Below are 12,016 nucleotides of genomic sequence, written 5' to 3'. Positions count from 1 at the left end.
GAGATCTGCTGGCAAGTCCAAATCCCGCAGTCATTCCCGTGGCAAAAAGGATATTGAATGCTTTTACTGTGGCAAGAAGGGACACGTGAAGTCTAAGTGCTTCGAGTTTATACGGGATCAGAAAGCCAAGAAGGCTGAGGCAAAGGATGCAGGCAGTGGAAGCAAAGGCAAAGGCAAGGCCAAGGGAGATGACACTGATGCAGTGAATGTTGCAGCAGAGGACAGTGACAGTGACAGACATAATGTTTTATACTCTTCTGTTGTGATTGCACATACCCTGGTTGTTGATGGCCATGACATGCACACCTGGCTCTTGGATTTAGGTGCTTCTTTTCATGTTACGCCTCATAGGGAGTGGTTTACTTCCTACACAGGTACTCATGGAGTTGTTCACCTTGGGAACAACTATGCATGTCAGATTGCAGGGATTGGTAGTATACAGATAGTATTCCCTGACGGACGCATATTTATGCTTGATGGTGTTCGCCATGTGCCGCAAATCAAGAAAAATCTGATTAGCACTGGCTTGTTGGATGACTGTGGTTACCACACCACATTTGGGGATTCCAAACATTGGGTGATTACTGATGGCCAGGTTGTAGTGGCTGAGGGTTATAAGAGTGATACCTTGTACCCTCTTTATGTTTCCAGTGTAGGTAATCATGTTGTTGCCATAACCGAGCTGCCAAAGGTTTCATTGTGGCATAGTTGGTTGGGACACATGTCCGTTAAAGGAATGCAAGAACTGTCACGTTTGGGTTATCTGCCGTCTCTTTCATTTTCAGATTTGCCTACTTGTGATCATTGCATTTTTGGAAAGCATTCTATGACGCCTCATAAGAGGAGAACTCCCCAGAATAGAGCACCGCTTGATCTAGTGCACACTGATTTGTGTGAGATGCCACAGCTATCACTAGGGGGTGCAAAGTATTTCATTACTTTTATTGATGATGCCACACGCAAAGTGTGGGTCTATTTCTTGAAGCATAAGAGCGATGCCTTAGATGCTTTCAAGAAGTTTGTCGCTCAGGTTGAGAATCGGACAGGACGCAGGCTGAAATGCCTCAGATCCGATAATGGGGGTGAGTATGTGTCACATGCTTTTGTACAGTTATGCAAAGCTAAGGGCATTAAACAGGAACTCACAGCCCCTCATAATGCATCTCAAAATGGTGTGAGTGAGCGGATGAATCGAACTATTCAGAAGAAAGTTCGATGTATGTTGTCTTATGCTGCATTGCCCCATGGCTTTTGGGCAGAAGCCGTGCAAACAGCAGTTCACCTAATTAACACGTCGTCGAACAAGGCTTTGGAGCTGAAAGTGCCAGAGGAGGTGTGGTCTGGCAAGCCACCTTCATACAAGCACTTACGTGTGTTTGACTGCGAGTGCATTGCTCATGTACGCAAAGAACTGCGCACCAAACTGGAGCCAAAGTCTTTCAGATGCATCTTCATGGTTACGGTGACGAAGGTGAAATGGGGTACAGGTTATGGGATCCTGTTAAACGGAAGATTATACGGAGCAATGATGTCATCTTTAAAGAGGATAGTGTACACAAAGAACCCGTGCAACCTGTGGAATACAGGAGGGTTGTTTATTTTGATGTCGGACAGCAAAGAATTCCCATTAATATGCAGCAGCAGGCTGCTGTAAATAACCCTATTCAAGAGGGTATACAGGTTGAAAATCAGCCAGACAATTTTGCCAATGATGCACCACTGGATATGCCAGCAAATGGCACTGTAGGACAGCCAAATATGGTGGTACAGCCACCCGTCATGCATGATGAACAGGCTAGACAGTAGCCTAATACAGAGCATTTTGTTAGGAGGAGCACCCGTGTACAACGGCCTCCTGACAGGTTTGTTCCAGGAGCCAATAATGTGGCTGATCTTATCATGCTGACAAATTGTGGTGAGCCTTCCAGCTTCAGGGAAGCTATGGGAAGAATAGAGAAAGGGAAGTGGGAGAAAGCCATGCAGTCAGAAATGGACTCCTTACTTCAAAATGATACATGGGACTTGGTGCAGCTACCTGCAGGCAGAAAGGTTTTGCCATGCAAGTGGGTTTACAAAGTCAAAGTGGATTCAAATGCTTTACCGAGGTATAAGGCCAGATTGGTTGCCAAGGGATTTAAGCAGGAGAAGGGCATTAACTTTGATGAGATTCTGTAGTCAAGATGACTACTTTGAGAGCAGTGTTAGCTCTTGTTGCTCATGAGGACATGAATTTATGTCAGATGGATGTGAAGACTGCTTTTCTTCACGGAGATCTCCATGATGAGATCTACATGAGTCAGCCAGAGGGATATGCTGTTAAAGGGAAAGAGCAGCTTGCGTGTAAGCTCAAGAGGAGCTTGTATGGACTCAAGCAGGCACCAAGGGAATGGTACAAGAAGTTTGATGCCTTCATGCAGTCCCAAGGGTATCATAGGTGTGAGACCGATCATTGCTTGTACACCAAACGGGCAAAGGATGGCAGTTTGATGCTACTCATTCTATATGTGGATGACATGCTGATTGCCAGCAAATCTCAGCAGGAGATTAGTGCTTTGAAGAAGCAACTGCATAAGTCTTTTGACATGAAAGACTTGGGTGATGCAAACCATATTCTTGGTATGCGGATTATTCGTGACAGGTCCAAGGGACTTTTGTTTCTGTCACAGAAGGAGTACATTAACAAAGTACTGCAGAGGTTTAAAATGGAGGGGGGGAAGTCTATTAGTACCCCATTGCCTCCACATTTAAAACTCAGTAGTAAGGACAGCCCCAGATCAGATGATGATAAGGCTGAGATGGCCAAGGTTCCGTATGCATCTGCAGTTGGTTCTTTGATGTATGCCATGGTTGCCACTCGTCCGGATATTGCTTTTGCGGTGGGAGTCATCAGCAGGTATATGGCAAATCCAGGCAAGCGGCACTGGGAAGCAGTGAAAGGCGCCTTGAGGTATCTCAAGGGTACCAAAGACTTGTGCATATGCTATGGTAGGTAGGATGCATTGGTGCATGGTTTTACAGATTCAGACTATGCAGGGAATGCAGATAACCGAAAGTCTACTACCGGTTATATTTTCACATTTGCAGGAGGTGCTATATCATGGGTGTCTCGGTTGCAGAAATGCATTGCACTGTCAACCACTGAAGCTGAATATGTTGCAGCCACTGAGGCTTGCAAGGAAGCAATATGGCTTACTCGGCTGGTGGGAGATTTGGGCATTACAGGAGATATGCCAGTCTTGCATTGTGATAGTCAGAGTGCTATCATGTTGGCAAAGAATCCGGTCTTTCATCAGAAGACCAAGCACATAGATGTGAAATACCATTTCATCAGGGAGGTACTAGAAGACAAGCGGCTTGAGCTTGTGAAGGTGCATATTGATGATAATCCTGCAGATTTGCTCACTAAGAGCTTGCCTACAGAGTGGTTTGCACATTGTCGCCGCATCATGGGATTAGGTTGAGACCATTCTTATTTTATGGTCTTGTATACAGTGACTGTATATTGCTGTAATTTTTATTCTTTTCTCCCCTTTAGGCACATTGGCCTTTAGGTGGGAGGTTATTGGGTAAAGGCACATTGCCACCCTTTAAAATGTTATGACACCTATGACTGTCTTAAGATAGTTATAGGGTGAATACCTAATCCTAATAAAACCTTTGAGTTTGTGGTGTGGCTCAACACATTCTTTACACACCCACACTCCTTGTGTCTTTGTCTCCCATAGTTCCACTCCCCTCTTTCCCTCACATTTTTTACGGTCATTATTATTTTGATTCTACACAATTAAATGGACATATTTGTATACTTAGGTGTGGTTTGAGCTCCACTACTTGCTTCAAGAGTATGTTTTTCCTTTTAGCCTACTTCTCTTTCCACAGGTACGTGGGCATTTCCTCTACTCCGTTTATTTTACATTTAATACTTTTTGTTTTTAGGAAGGTAATGAGATGTGTATATATTCCTATGCTATGTGTAAATTAAGTCCTTTTGAAAACATAAAATATGGAGTATGAAGTTTTTAATGGTTTTATTTTGTGTAGCGTACTTTACTATTTCTTTTTGAAAACTATTGGAACTTCACTTATGCTTTTGACGTTACCTAAGAAAGAGCCCCATTATTGAACTTTTCCCTTGAGATTTCATTTTGTATAGCATATTCTTCTATTTCTTTTTGAAAAGCATTTTAACTTTATTTATGTCTTTGAAGTCACTCAGATAACTTCAATGTGCTTTGTTTAGGAAGTTAAATCATCATGCTATCTTTGTCCTCAAAGAATGAATCACATCTATGTGTAAGTTATGTCTTTTTAAAAGATAATCTATAAAGTTTTCATTTATTATTGTTTCATTTTGCATAGCATGATCTTTGATCTAAACGTATACATTCTATTCTTGAGTGCAACATTGTGAACATTTTAAGGCTTGGTGTGCTTAATGTGTGCATTCTATTTCATAATGAAATAGTGTGGGCATTTTTGCACTTCATATATTGAGTGTCTACATTATATTTCTTACTAAAATAGTATGAACGTTTTGACTTAGTGTCCTTTAACATGTACATTCTACATATATATTCTACATATATCTTAGTGTGTACATTCTATTCTGAAATGGAATAGTGTAAACATTCTAAGGCTTAGTGCACTTAATGTATACATGTACACTCTAGATATACCATAGTGTGTACATTCTATTCTGGAATGGAACAGTGTGAACATTATAAGGCTTAGTGTGCTTAATGTGTACATTCTATTTCGTAATGAAATAGTGTGAACATTTAACATTGCTTAGTGTATACATTTTATTCTACAATAGGATAACGTAGACATTCCAAGAGCTGATATGAGGTTGATATGCTTAGTATGTACATTATGTTCCGTGATTTTTATGTACCTTTAGTGTGTACATTCTACTCTAGAATGGAATAGTGTGAACATTCTAAGGCTTATTGTATTTAATGTGTACATTCTATTTCATAACAAAAATAGTGTGAACATTTTAACACTTCGTGTATTGAGTGTCTACATTATATTTCATACTCTCAGTGTGTACATTCTATTCCATGATAGGATAGTGTGAACATTCTAAGAGGATTTGATATGCTTAGTGTGTATATTCTATTCAGTAATGGAAGAGTGTAAACATTCTAAGGCTGTGCTTAGTGTGCACATTCTATTCTGTAATAGAATGGTGTGAACATTCTAAGAGGATTTGATATACTCAGTGTGTACATCTACTCCATAATTGAATAGTATAAATATCTTAAGACGGTGTGTGCTTAGTGTGTACATTCTATTCTATAATAGAATAGTATGAACATTCTAAGACTTGATATACTTGGTGTGTACATTCTACTCCCCAATGGAATGGTGTAGACATTCTAAGACTTAGTCTGCTTGGTATGTTCTCTTTTGTAATAGAATAGTGTGAACACTCTAAGACTTTATGTACTTAACAAATATAAATCCATTGCAGCTCCTAGAGCAAATATGCAACAACACTTCTATATGATAGTAAATACAACTTAACACAAACAAGCACACAAACAACAGCTGATTATGACCTAATTGAAGCAAGATTAGGCACTAATAGAGGCACATCCCTTTATATCATAGCAATTTACCACTTGCCATCTAGTAATACAAACTCTTTCTTAACAACACTTAGTAACAAGAGAAAAACAATTCCCACTACTATCCCAACATTTATCCTTGGTGACTTCAATATTAATATGTTTGCAAGAAATAAGAAGCAAAGATGCCACACTCATTAATGTCTATAAATCACCTAGTGCTAGTAAATAACTTACCAACAACACTTCATAAATTACTTTTAGATCACATATGGACAAATGCACCACTATTGGAATCAATTGCCAATAACATACCAATAACTTGATAGGTGATGTTGAAGCCAAGATTGCAATCCAACAAACAAAGCATGAATTATTGCACACTAAAACAAGTTGCAAACAATCTATCAACAATCAACAAAAGCGAATTCAGCCTCGTAGGGTGCCTCACATCAATAAAAGCCAATTCAGCCTCGCATCAACATCTACTACTGCTCCATCATTTCGAGAATAACATGCCAATAGCTTCATGTCAACATGCGGAGCCATTCAATTTTGTATTCATGGGAAATAAATACAAAGTATGTGTATGGAGGAAACTCTAAATGAGTAAACTTTGTATATAAAAGAAACAATGTACTTCTGATGATGCACGAAACTCTAAATGAGTAAACTTTGTAGATAAAAGAAACAATGTACTTCTGATGATGCACGGCTTCTTTGAGAGAATACAATTTAGCTTTGAAGAATCAAAACACTTAATAAATTTAAAGCTATTAGATGTCCTCCCAAGCTTCCACCATACATTATAGATCATAGACAATGGCTGTCGGGTACACAAACTGTGCCCTCTTGTTTAGGTCCACTCTTCCAATGGGAAAGAAAAGCCCGACTCACAGAGCACGTCGTCAAATTTGAAGGGAGGCTTGGTCTGGTCAATTTCGGTTTTGGGAGTTTTTGCAGCCGGTCAATGTAGGCAATCGTCAGCTGGCGTAGGACTCCTTTGAGTGAAACTCGGCTCGTTGGGCATCGACTTTTCGTCATAAGAAGGATAGAAACGGCTGCCGCCTGCAATGCTGATGCCTAGGGCCGGTTTTCGTCCGCTCGCCTGTTCAGAGTAGACGAGAAAGTCAGTCAGCTGCGTCCTGCGCAAGGAAATGTATATGTCTTCTTAAATTCGTTTTTTCATGGAACTAAGGATAACTATCATCATGCGTGTGTGTCTGTGATAGAGAGAGAGAGAGAGAGAGAGAGAGGGAGAGAGAGAGAAGGGGCGTGTCTTTAAATGTGAGTGAAAGATGGAGAGGAGTGAGTATGTGTGTGTGAGGGTGTGAGAGAGAAACAGAGCAAGACAAGGCTCATTTAATCTTGTTTGGACGACATGACATTCTACTTCTCTGTTGCAACTCTTGGCCTGTGCACCGCGATTCTCTATCTGGGCTCTATCATCACTGCCTGGGCTGAGAGCTTTCAATGGACAGGAGCGTCTAGTAACTTCAGTTATCTAGGCGATGCTTCTCTCTTCACTCCAAACGAAGTCCGACTGACACTGGGAGTAGCTGATGCGTACTTCATTTCGAGCTCGGGAAGATTGATGTTCAACAAACCAATCCGTATCTGCGATCCCTCAACCAAGACCACAGCATCTTTCAATACCTCCTTCATGTTCAAGATCTCGTTCACCAGCGCCAATAAGTCTTACGAAGGAGACGGCATCCTTTTCTTTTTGGGTCCACATCTGTCCGAGCCGCCACTAGTCAGGTACGTCTCGTCTGGCTCCTTTGGCATGTTCAATAAGACCGCTGTTCTGAAGCAATTGGTGGCTGTTGAGTTTGATACATCGAAGGAGAGCTGGGATCCCTCCGACAATCACGTAGGGATAGATGTCAACAGCGTTGCTTCTGTCAAGGTTGCATCGTTAAGCAGCTTAGGGATCACGTTGAACCAAGGAGGCAATCTAATGGCATGGGTGGATTACGATGGAAGCACAAAAGGGCTGCGAGTGTACGTGTCTACTAGTAATACAAAACCGGTGGGCAATCCAGCCCTGGAGTACACAATTGCCTTATGTGATTTCTTACCAGAGAGGGCCTATGTTGGGTTCTCATCAGCCTCGCATGGCTCAGTTGAGACGCATGTTTTATACTCATGGAGTTTTAGCAGTTCTGCTATGTGATGCCAGTATAATTGATCAATAAATAATGTTCTGTGTCTGTTTATACACAAGAGAATCTGTGAATAAATAAGAGAGTACGAATGCTCGAGTGCACTTCCTCTATGGATAAAGAGCAGTAGAATTGATCAATAAAACTTGTTCTGTCTCTGTCTATACACAAAAGAATCTGTGAATAAATAAGAGAGCACGAATGCTCCAATGCACTTCCTCTATGGATAAAGGTTTTTATGGGTTTAATCGAAAGTGCACTATAGAAAAAAAAATGGTATTTAATTATCAATTAAATATCCCCAGTGATTAAATTCCCCCGATCAATATGCTATATATAAAAATGGTCTTAAGAATGTATAATAGCGCAAGATTATCTTTAGAAAATCGTCAGCAAAACAAGGATCAATATCCCTTGTTAGCAAATATTTGTGGGAATGCTCCATAGTACAAAGTGCATCTTTACAGAGATTCAAAATTCTAGAGAGGTGTCTAGGATTCTAGAGGGATCCAGAACAGAGACTTATGGGATTGAGATTCGAAACTTGATTTTGGCACAGTAACCAAGATCTGAAGCTGCAGTGTTTTGTACCACTTTTTGCATAATTTTTTAATTTCTAATCATTATGGCAAAGTCAAAACATAAAAAATAGATACGAAAATGCTCATTGTTTTCTGATTTTTGGAAATCTTGTGCCTTGTATTCTTGGAAGAATTGTTTGCAGCAAAAAGGTCCAAAAACTCTTTACAAGCTTTCAGTTTATTCAAATTTGCATGATGACTTGGCATATCAAATTTTTGAAGAGGTGATTGGAGATCTTGCTAACATGTTTGTGACATTTTAGAGCTTCAAGGAAGAGTGCAAATTTTGCAATCAGAATATGCTCCACATGAAGATGAGTATGATGATTCAAGTTCCAGAGTTGATTCTAAAGATGATGGTATGTATAAAGAATATCCAATGCCAATCAGTTCTAGATTATTTCATAAACATTTGGAGTGGCAAGAAAATAAATTATTAAGTGTTGATGAAGATCCGAAAGTGGTTTTCTTTCCAAAGGAAGACGAGATTTTAAAACCAAATGATGAAAGCATATGCTTTCTCCATCACCTATCTTTAAATTTGGTCTTGTAATCTTTCTCTCTTGGATTGTATGTATGTTGAGATGCGAGAATGACGTGAATGGAATGCATTACATTTTCGGCTTGCTTATTCTTTCGGATCTACTTTGAATGATCACCCTGTTATATCCCTGTCCCACTCTAACTGCATTCCTTGTGGTTTGCCTCTTTAGGTTGGGATGTGCTAGCTTTGTCCCTTTTGGCTTGCTTGCAAGGTTCCTTACTAAAAGCCCTAGCTTGCACCTGGATTATCACATTAAGGGACACTGATGATACTTGGCCTTTTTCTAATCTCAGTAAATTGATGATGGTCTTAGGATCCATGGCTTTTGTTAGAGGGAAAGGTGAGGTCCGTGTACTTATAGCATGACACTAGCTGATCGCCTAGCATCTTGTATGGACACTCAGTAGATCGATGGGGACCTTGACATGTATAGCATTGTATGGATGTTCTACAGGTCAAGGTATTCATATCCCTAGCCTTTTGAGAGATGGGGGCCATCTAATAGACGGGGATATATTGCTTGACTTGCATAACATAGCGGCTTATGTAATTGGACTAGTTTGGAGGACTCCAATATTGTGAATAATCATTGGCTGAGAGGGTGTGATCTCCATGGATCTTCCCAACCACTAGGTGGTTCCTCTACTATCACCTCACTCATAGGAGTGATCTGAGATGGAGGTGGTGAAGACCCAGGATGGGCAAGGGTAGCAAAATATATTGATCCCTGTATTGCCCTTACTTGGCAAGAGGGGCTCCTTGAATAGCGAAGTGTCCCTAGTTGGATGGATTACATGGTGCAGGCAATGTCAGAGGTGGCCTTTGTTGATAAATTGGCTAGGGGATGACCTTAGGATAATAGCATTGCAAGGTATAATGGTTTCCCCATCACTCACAATGAGCACAATAGAGTGTTGTCCTCACCCTAATACAAGGACACTCATTGGTGAGATGATTTCCTGTGCATCTGCCACACCAAATGTTATCATGCCTTGGAAATAGGTGAGGATTGCTGGGGCCAAATCCCTAAATTAAGGAAGCTACTCCAAGGGAGGATTGCTAGCATGTGAGCTTGGTCATACTAGCTCACTGATGGTGGCCTAGGCATATGCATACTTAATTTAGGCACTAGTCTATAGGGGGTAGCTGCCAGGTATGGAGTGTTATCCAGAACACCTCCCCAAGTTGGATACAGAGGGGCGGGGATGCTAATCTTGACACTGGCCCCTCCTGTTACTCATTTGTATGGCTTCTAACATAGTTGATGATGGTGGCTTCTATAGCTCTACTAGCACTCCGGTTTGCATTATGAATGGGTTCACCATGTTAGGCTCGAACAACCCAAACCCTCCCATTGTATTGGAGAAGGTTTTCTAATTTGAGATGCCGTAACGGATAGAGTATGGGATTGGTGTTGCAAACTAGAGTTGGGAGCCATAGAGGCCCCAAGGTTTGGGTTTTCCACCCATCTCTCCTTCAAAGCTCATAAAATCCTCAGAGCTAAAAATGTTGGCCTATGTAGGTATGTGCCCAGAGGGTGAGCTTTCTTAATTGAATAGAGACCAAGCTAGCTAACTAATTGGACAACACTGTTTTCTAGGTCATGTTCAGCTATACAAGCACTCTTCCAAACCTGAGTGGCATGTAGTGGCTCAAGATGAGCGATCACTTGGGGCAGGTACAAGCTATAAGGGTGAACTAGACGTCAAAGAGAGTCAACTGGCAATTCCCTAGCTAATTCAGCATGGCACTGACTTAGCCTTAATTCAGTGGCATTGAGTCAGGCTTACTTCCACATTTTTGTTTTCTGGCTATTTTTTGCTTCAGACTGATAATTCTAATTTAGACGTCCTTGTTGATTGTTCAAATGACCTATCAGGGTTTAATCACTTCCCAATTCTCATGATTTCTCCTTCAATTTAGATTGCAAATAAATTTTTCTCTTTTGGCAATTGTGAGATATAAGTTTAGTTATTTAGGAGTAGGATTGATCAGTAAGTCCCAGACTAGTCAATTGGTGTAAATGAATGTCTGGATATCTAGTCCAAGTTGTGAGTTGACCACCTAATTCAGCAACACTGAATTAGGTCCATTTAGCGGGCGTTGAATTAAGAAAAAGTTAAATTAAACAATTGACTTTTAGCTGTTCTGGCATGTGTTAGAGGATAGCTAATTCAGTGGCATTGAATTAGAGCTAATTTTGCAGCACTAGATTAATTCAATTCCCAAACATTGAATTAGCTTCATCTCTACATGGTCTCTTGAGAAGCCTTACTGAGAAAAAATTTGGGGTTTGAGGTCGATTTTGAGTTTTTGTTCTTGTTTTTAAGCTTGGAGGGTGTGCTATCCTATCTATCCTACCTAGTACAAGAAAGAAATAAAAAGAAATTTAAAAAAATGGACACTCTTGGAGTGCTTTTCAAGGATGGGATTGCCTATCATTCCCAAGACCTTGAACTTCTCCCAAAAACATTATAGGAGATTTTTCCTTAAAACTTGAACACACACAAGGCTTAGTAATACCACAAACTACCTTTTCCTAACTTTTGACACCTAGAACAACACAAAAAGCAACTAGAAAACACTCAAGCTCACTTCCTCTTTCCCTCACTCACTTTTTCACTTTCTCCTTTTCTATACTCAAAAAACTAGCCACCTTTCACCAAGCTACTAAGTGGTGGGCAATGGGAAAATAATGGGAGAAGAACGTACAATCAAAAACATACCTTGAATCCCTGGCAATGGCACAAAAACGTAGTTTGGCAGTGACTCACGTCTCATGGGGAGCTTGGAGGGATGTTGATGGGGAGCCTGCTACTCCATGGCACATGCTACTCCTTGTGGGAGCGATGCAAGAACATATGGTCCACAAGTGTCATGCAAATGGCTCTCAGAATTGTTTCAATGTGTAGTCCAGTGGTGACTCACATGTCATGGGGATCTTGGAGGGACTTTTTATGGAGCCTGCTACTCCATGGCACATACTATTCCTTATGGGAGCACTGCAAGCACGTACGGTCCACAAATTTCACATAAATGGCTCTCGGAGTTATTGCAATGTGAATCCTCATGAGAAGAAGGGGGATGAGAGAGGGGATATGGAAGAGGGAGATAGAGAAGAAGAGGGAGAGGGATGGGGAGTAAGAAATAAGA

The 12,016-nt window shown here is 40.8% G+C and overlaps 1 protein-coding gene across 1 annotated transcript; it reads left to right on the top strand.

The window, feature by feature from the left end:
* Window positions 1–6,497: 6,497 nt before the first annotated feature.
* LOC147902164 (putative L-type lectin-domain containing receptor kinase S.7) lies at window positions 6,498–7,776 on the top strand. Its single transcript, XM_087375250.1, has one exon. The coding sequence runs from the start codon at window positions 6,955–6,957 to the stop codon at window positions 7,747–7,749; it is 795 nt and encodes a 264-aa protein (XP_087231376.1). The 5' UTR covers window positions 6,498–6,954; the 3' UTR covers window positions 7,750–7,776.
* Window positions 7,777–12,016: the final 4,240 nt, after the last annotated feature.

The sequence above is a fragment of the Dipteris shenzhenensis genome, chromosome 5 (assembly GCF_047967505.1).
Source record: "Dipteris shenzhenensis isolate YYH24624 ecotype China chromosome 5, Dip_SZ_1.0, whole genome shotgun sequence".
Classification (NCBI taxonomy): Eukaryota; Viridiplantae; Streptophyta; class Polypodiopsida; order Gleicheniales; family Dipteridaceae; genus Dipteris; species Dipteris shenzhenensis.
Note: the sequence above shows the minus strand (reverse complement) of the source record. Positions and strands in the feature narration are given on the sequence as shown.

Coding starts and splice junctions, on each gene's coding strand:
- LOC147902164 (XM_087375250.1), top strand. CDS start 6,955: ATGACATTCTACTTCTCTGTTGCAACTCTTGGCCTGTGCACCGCGATT.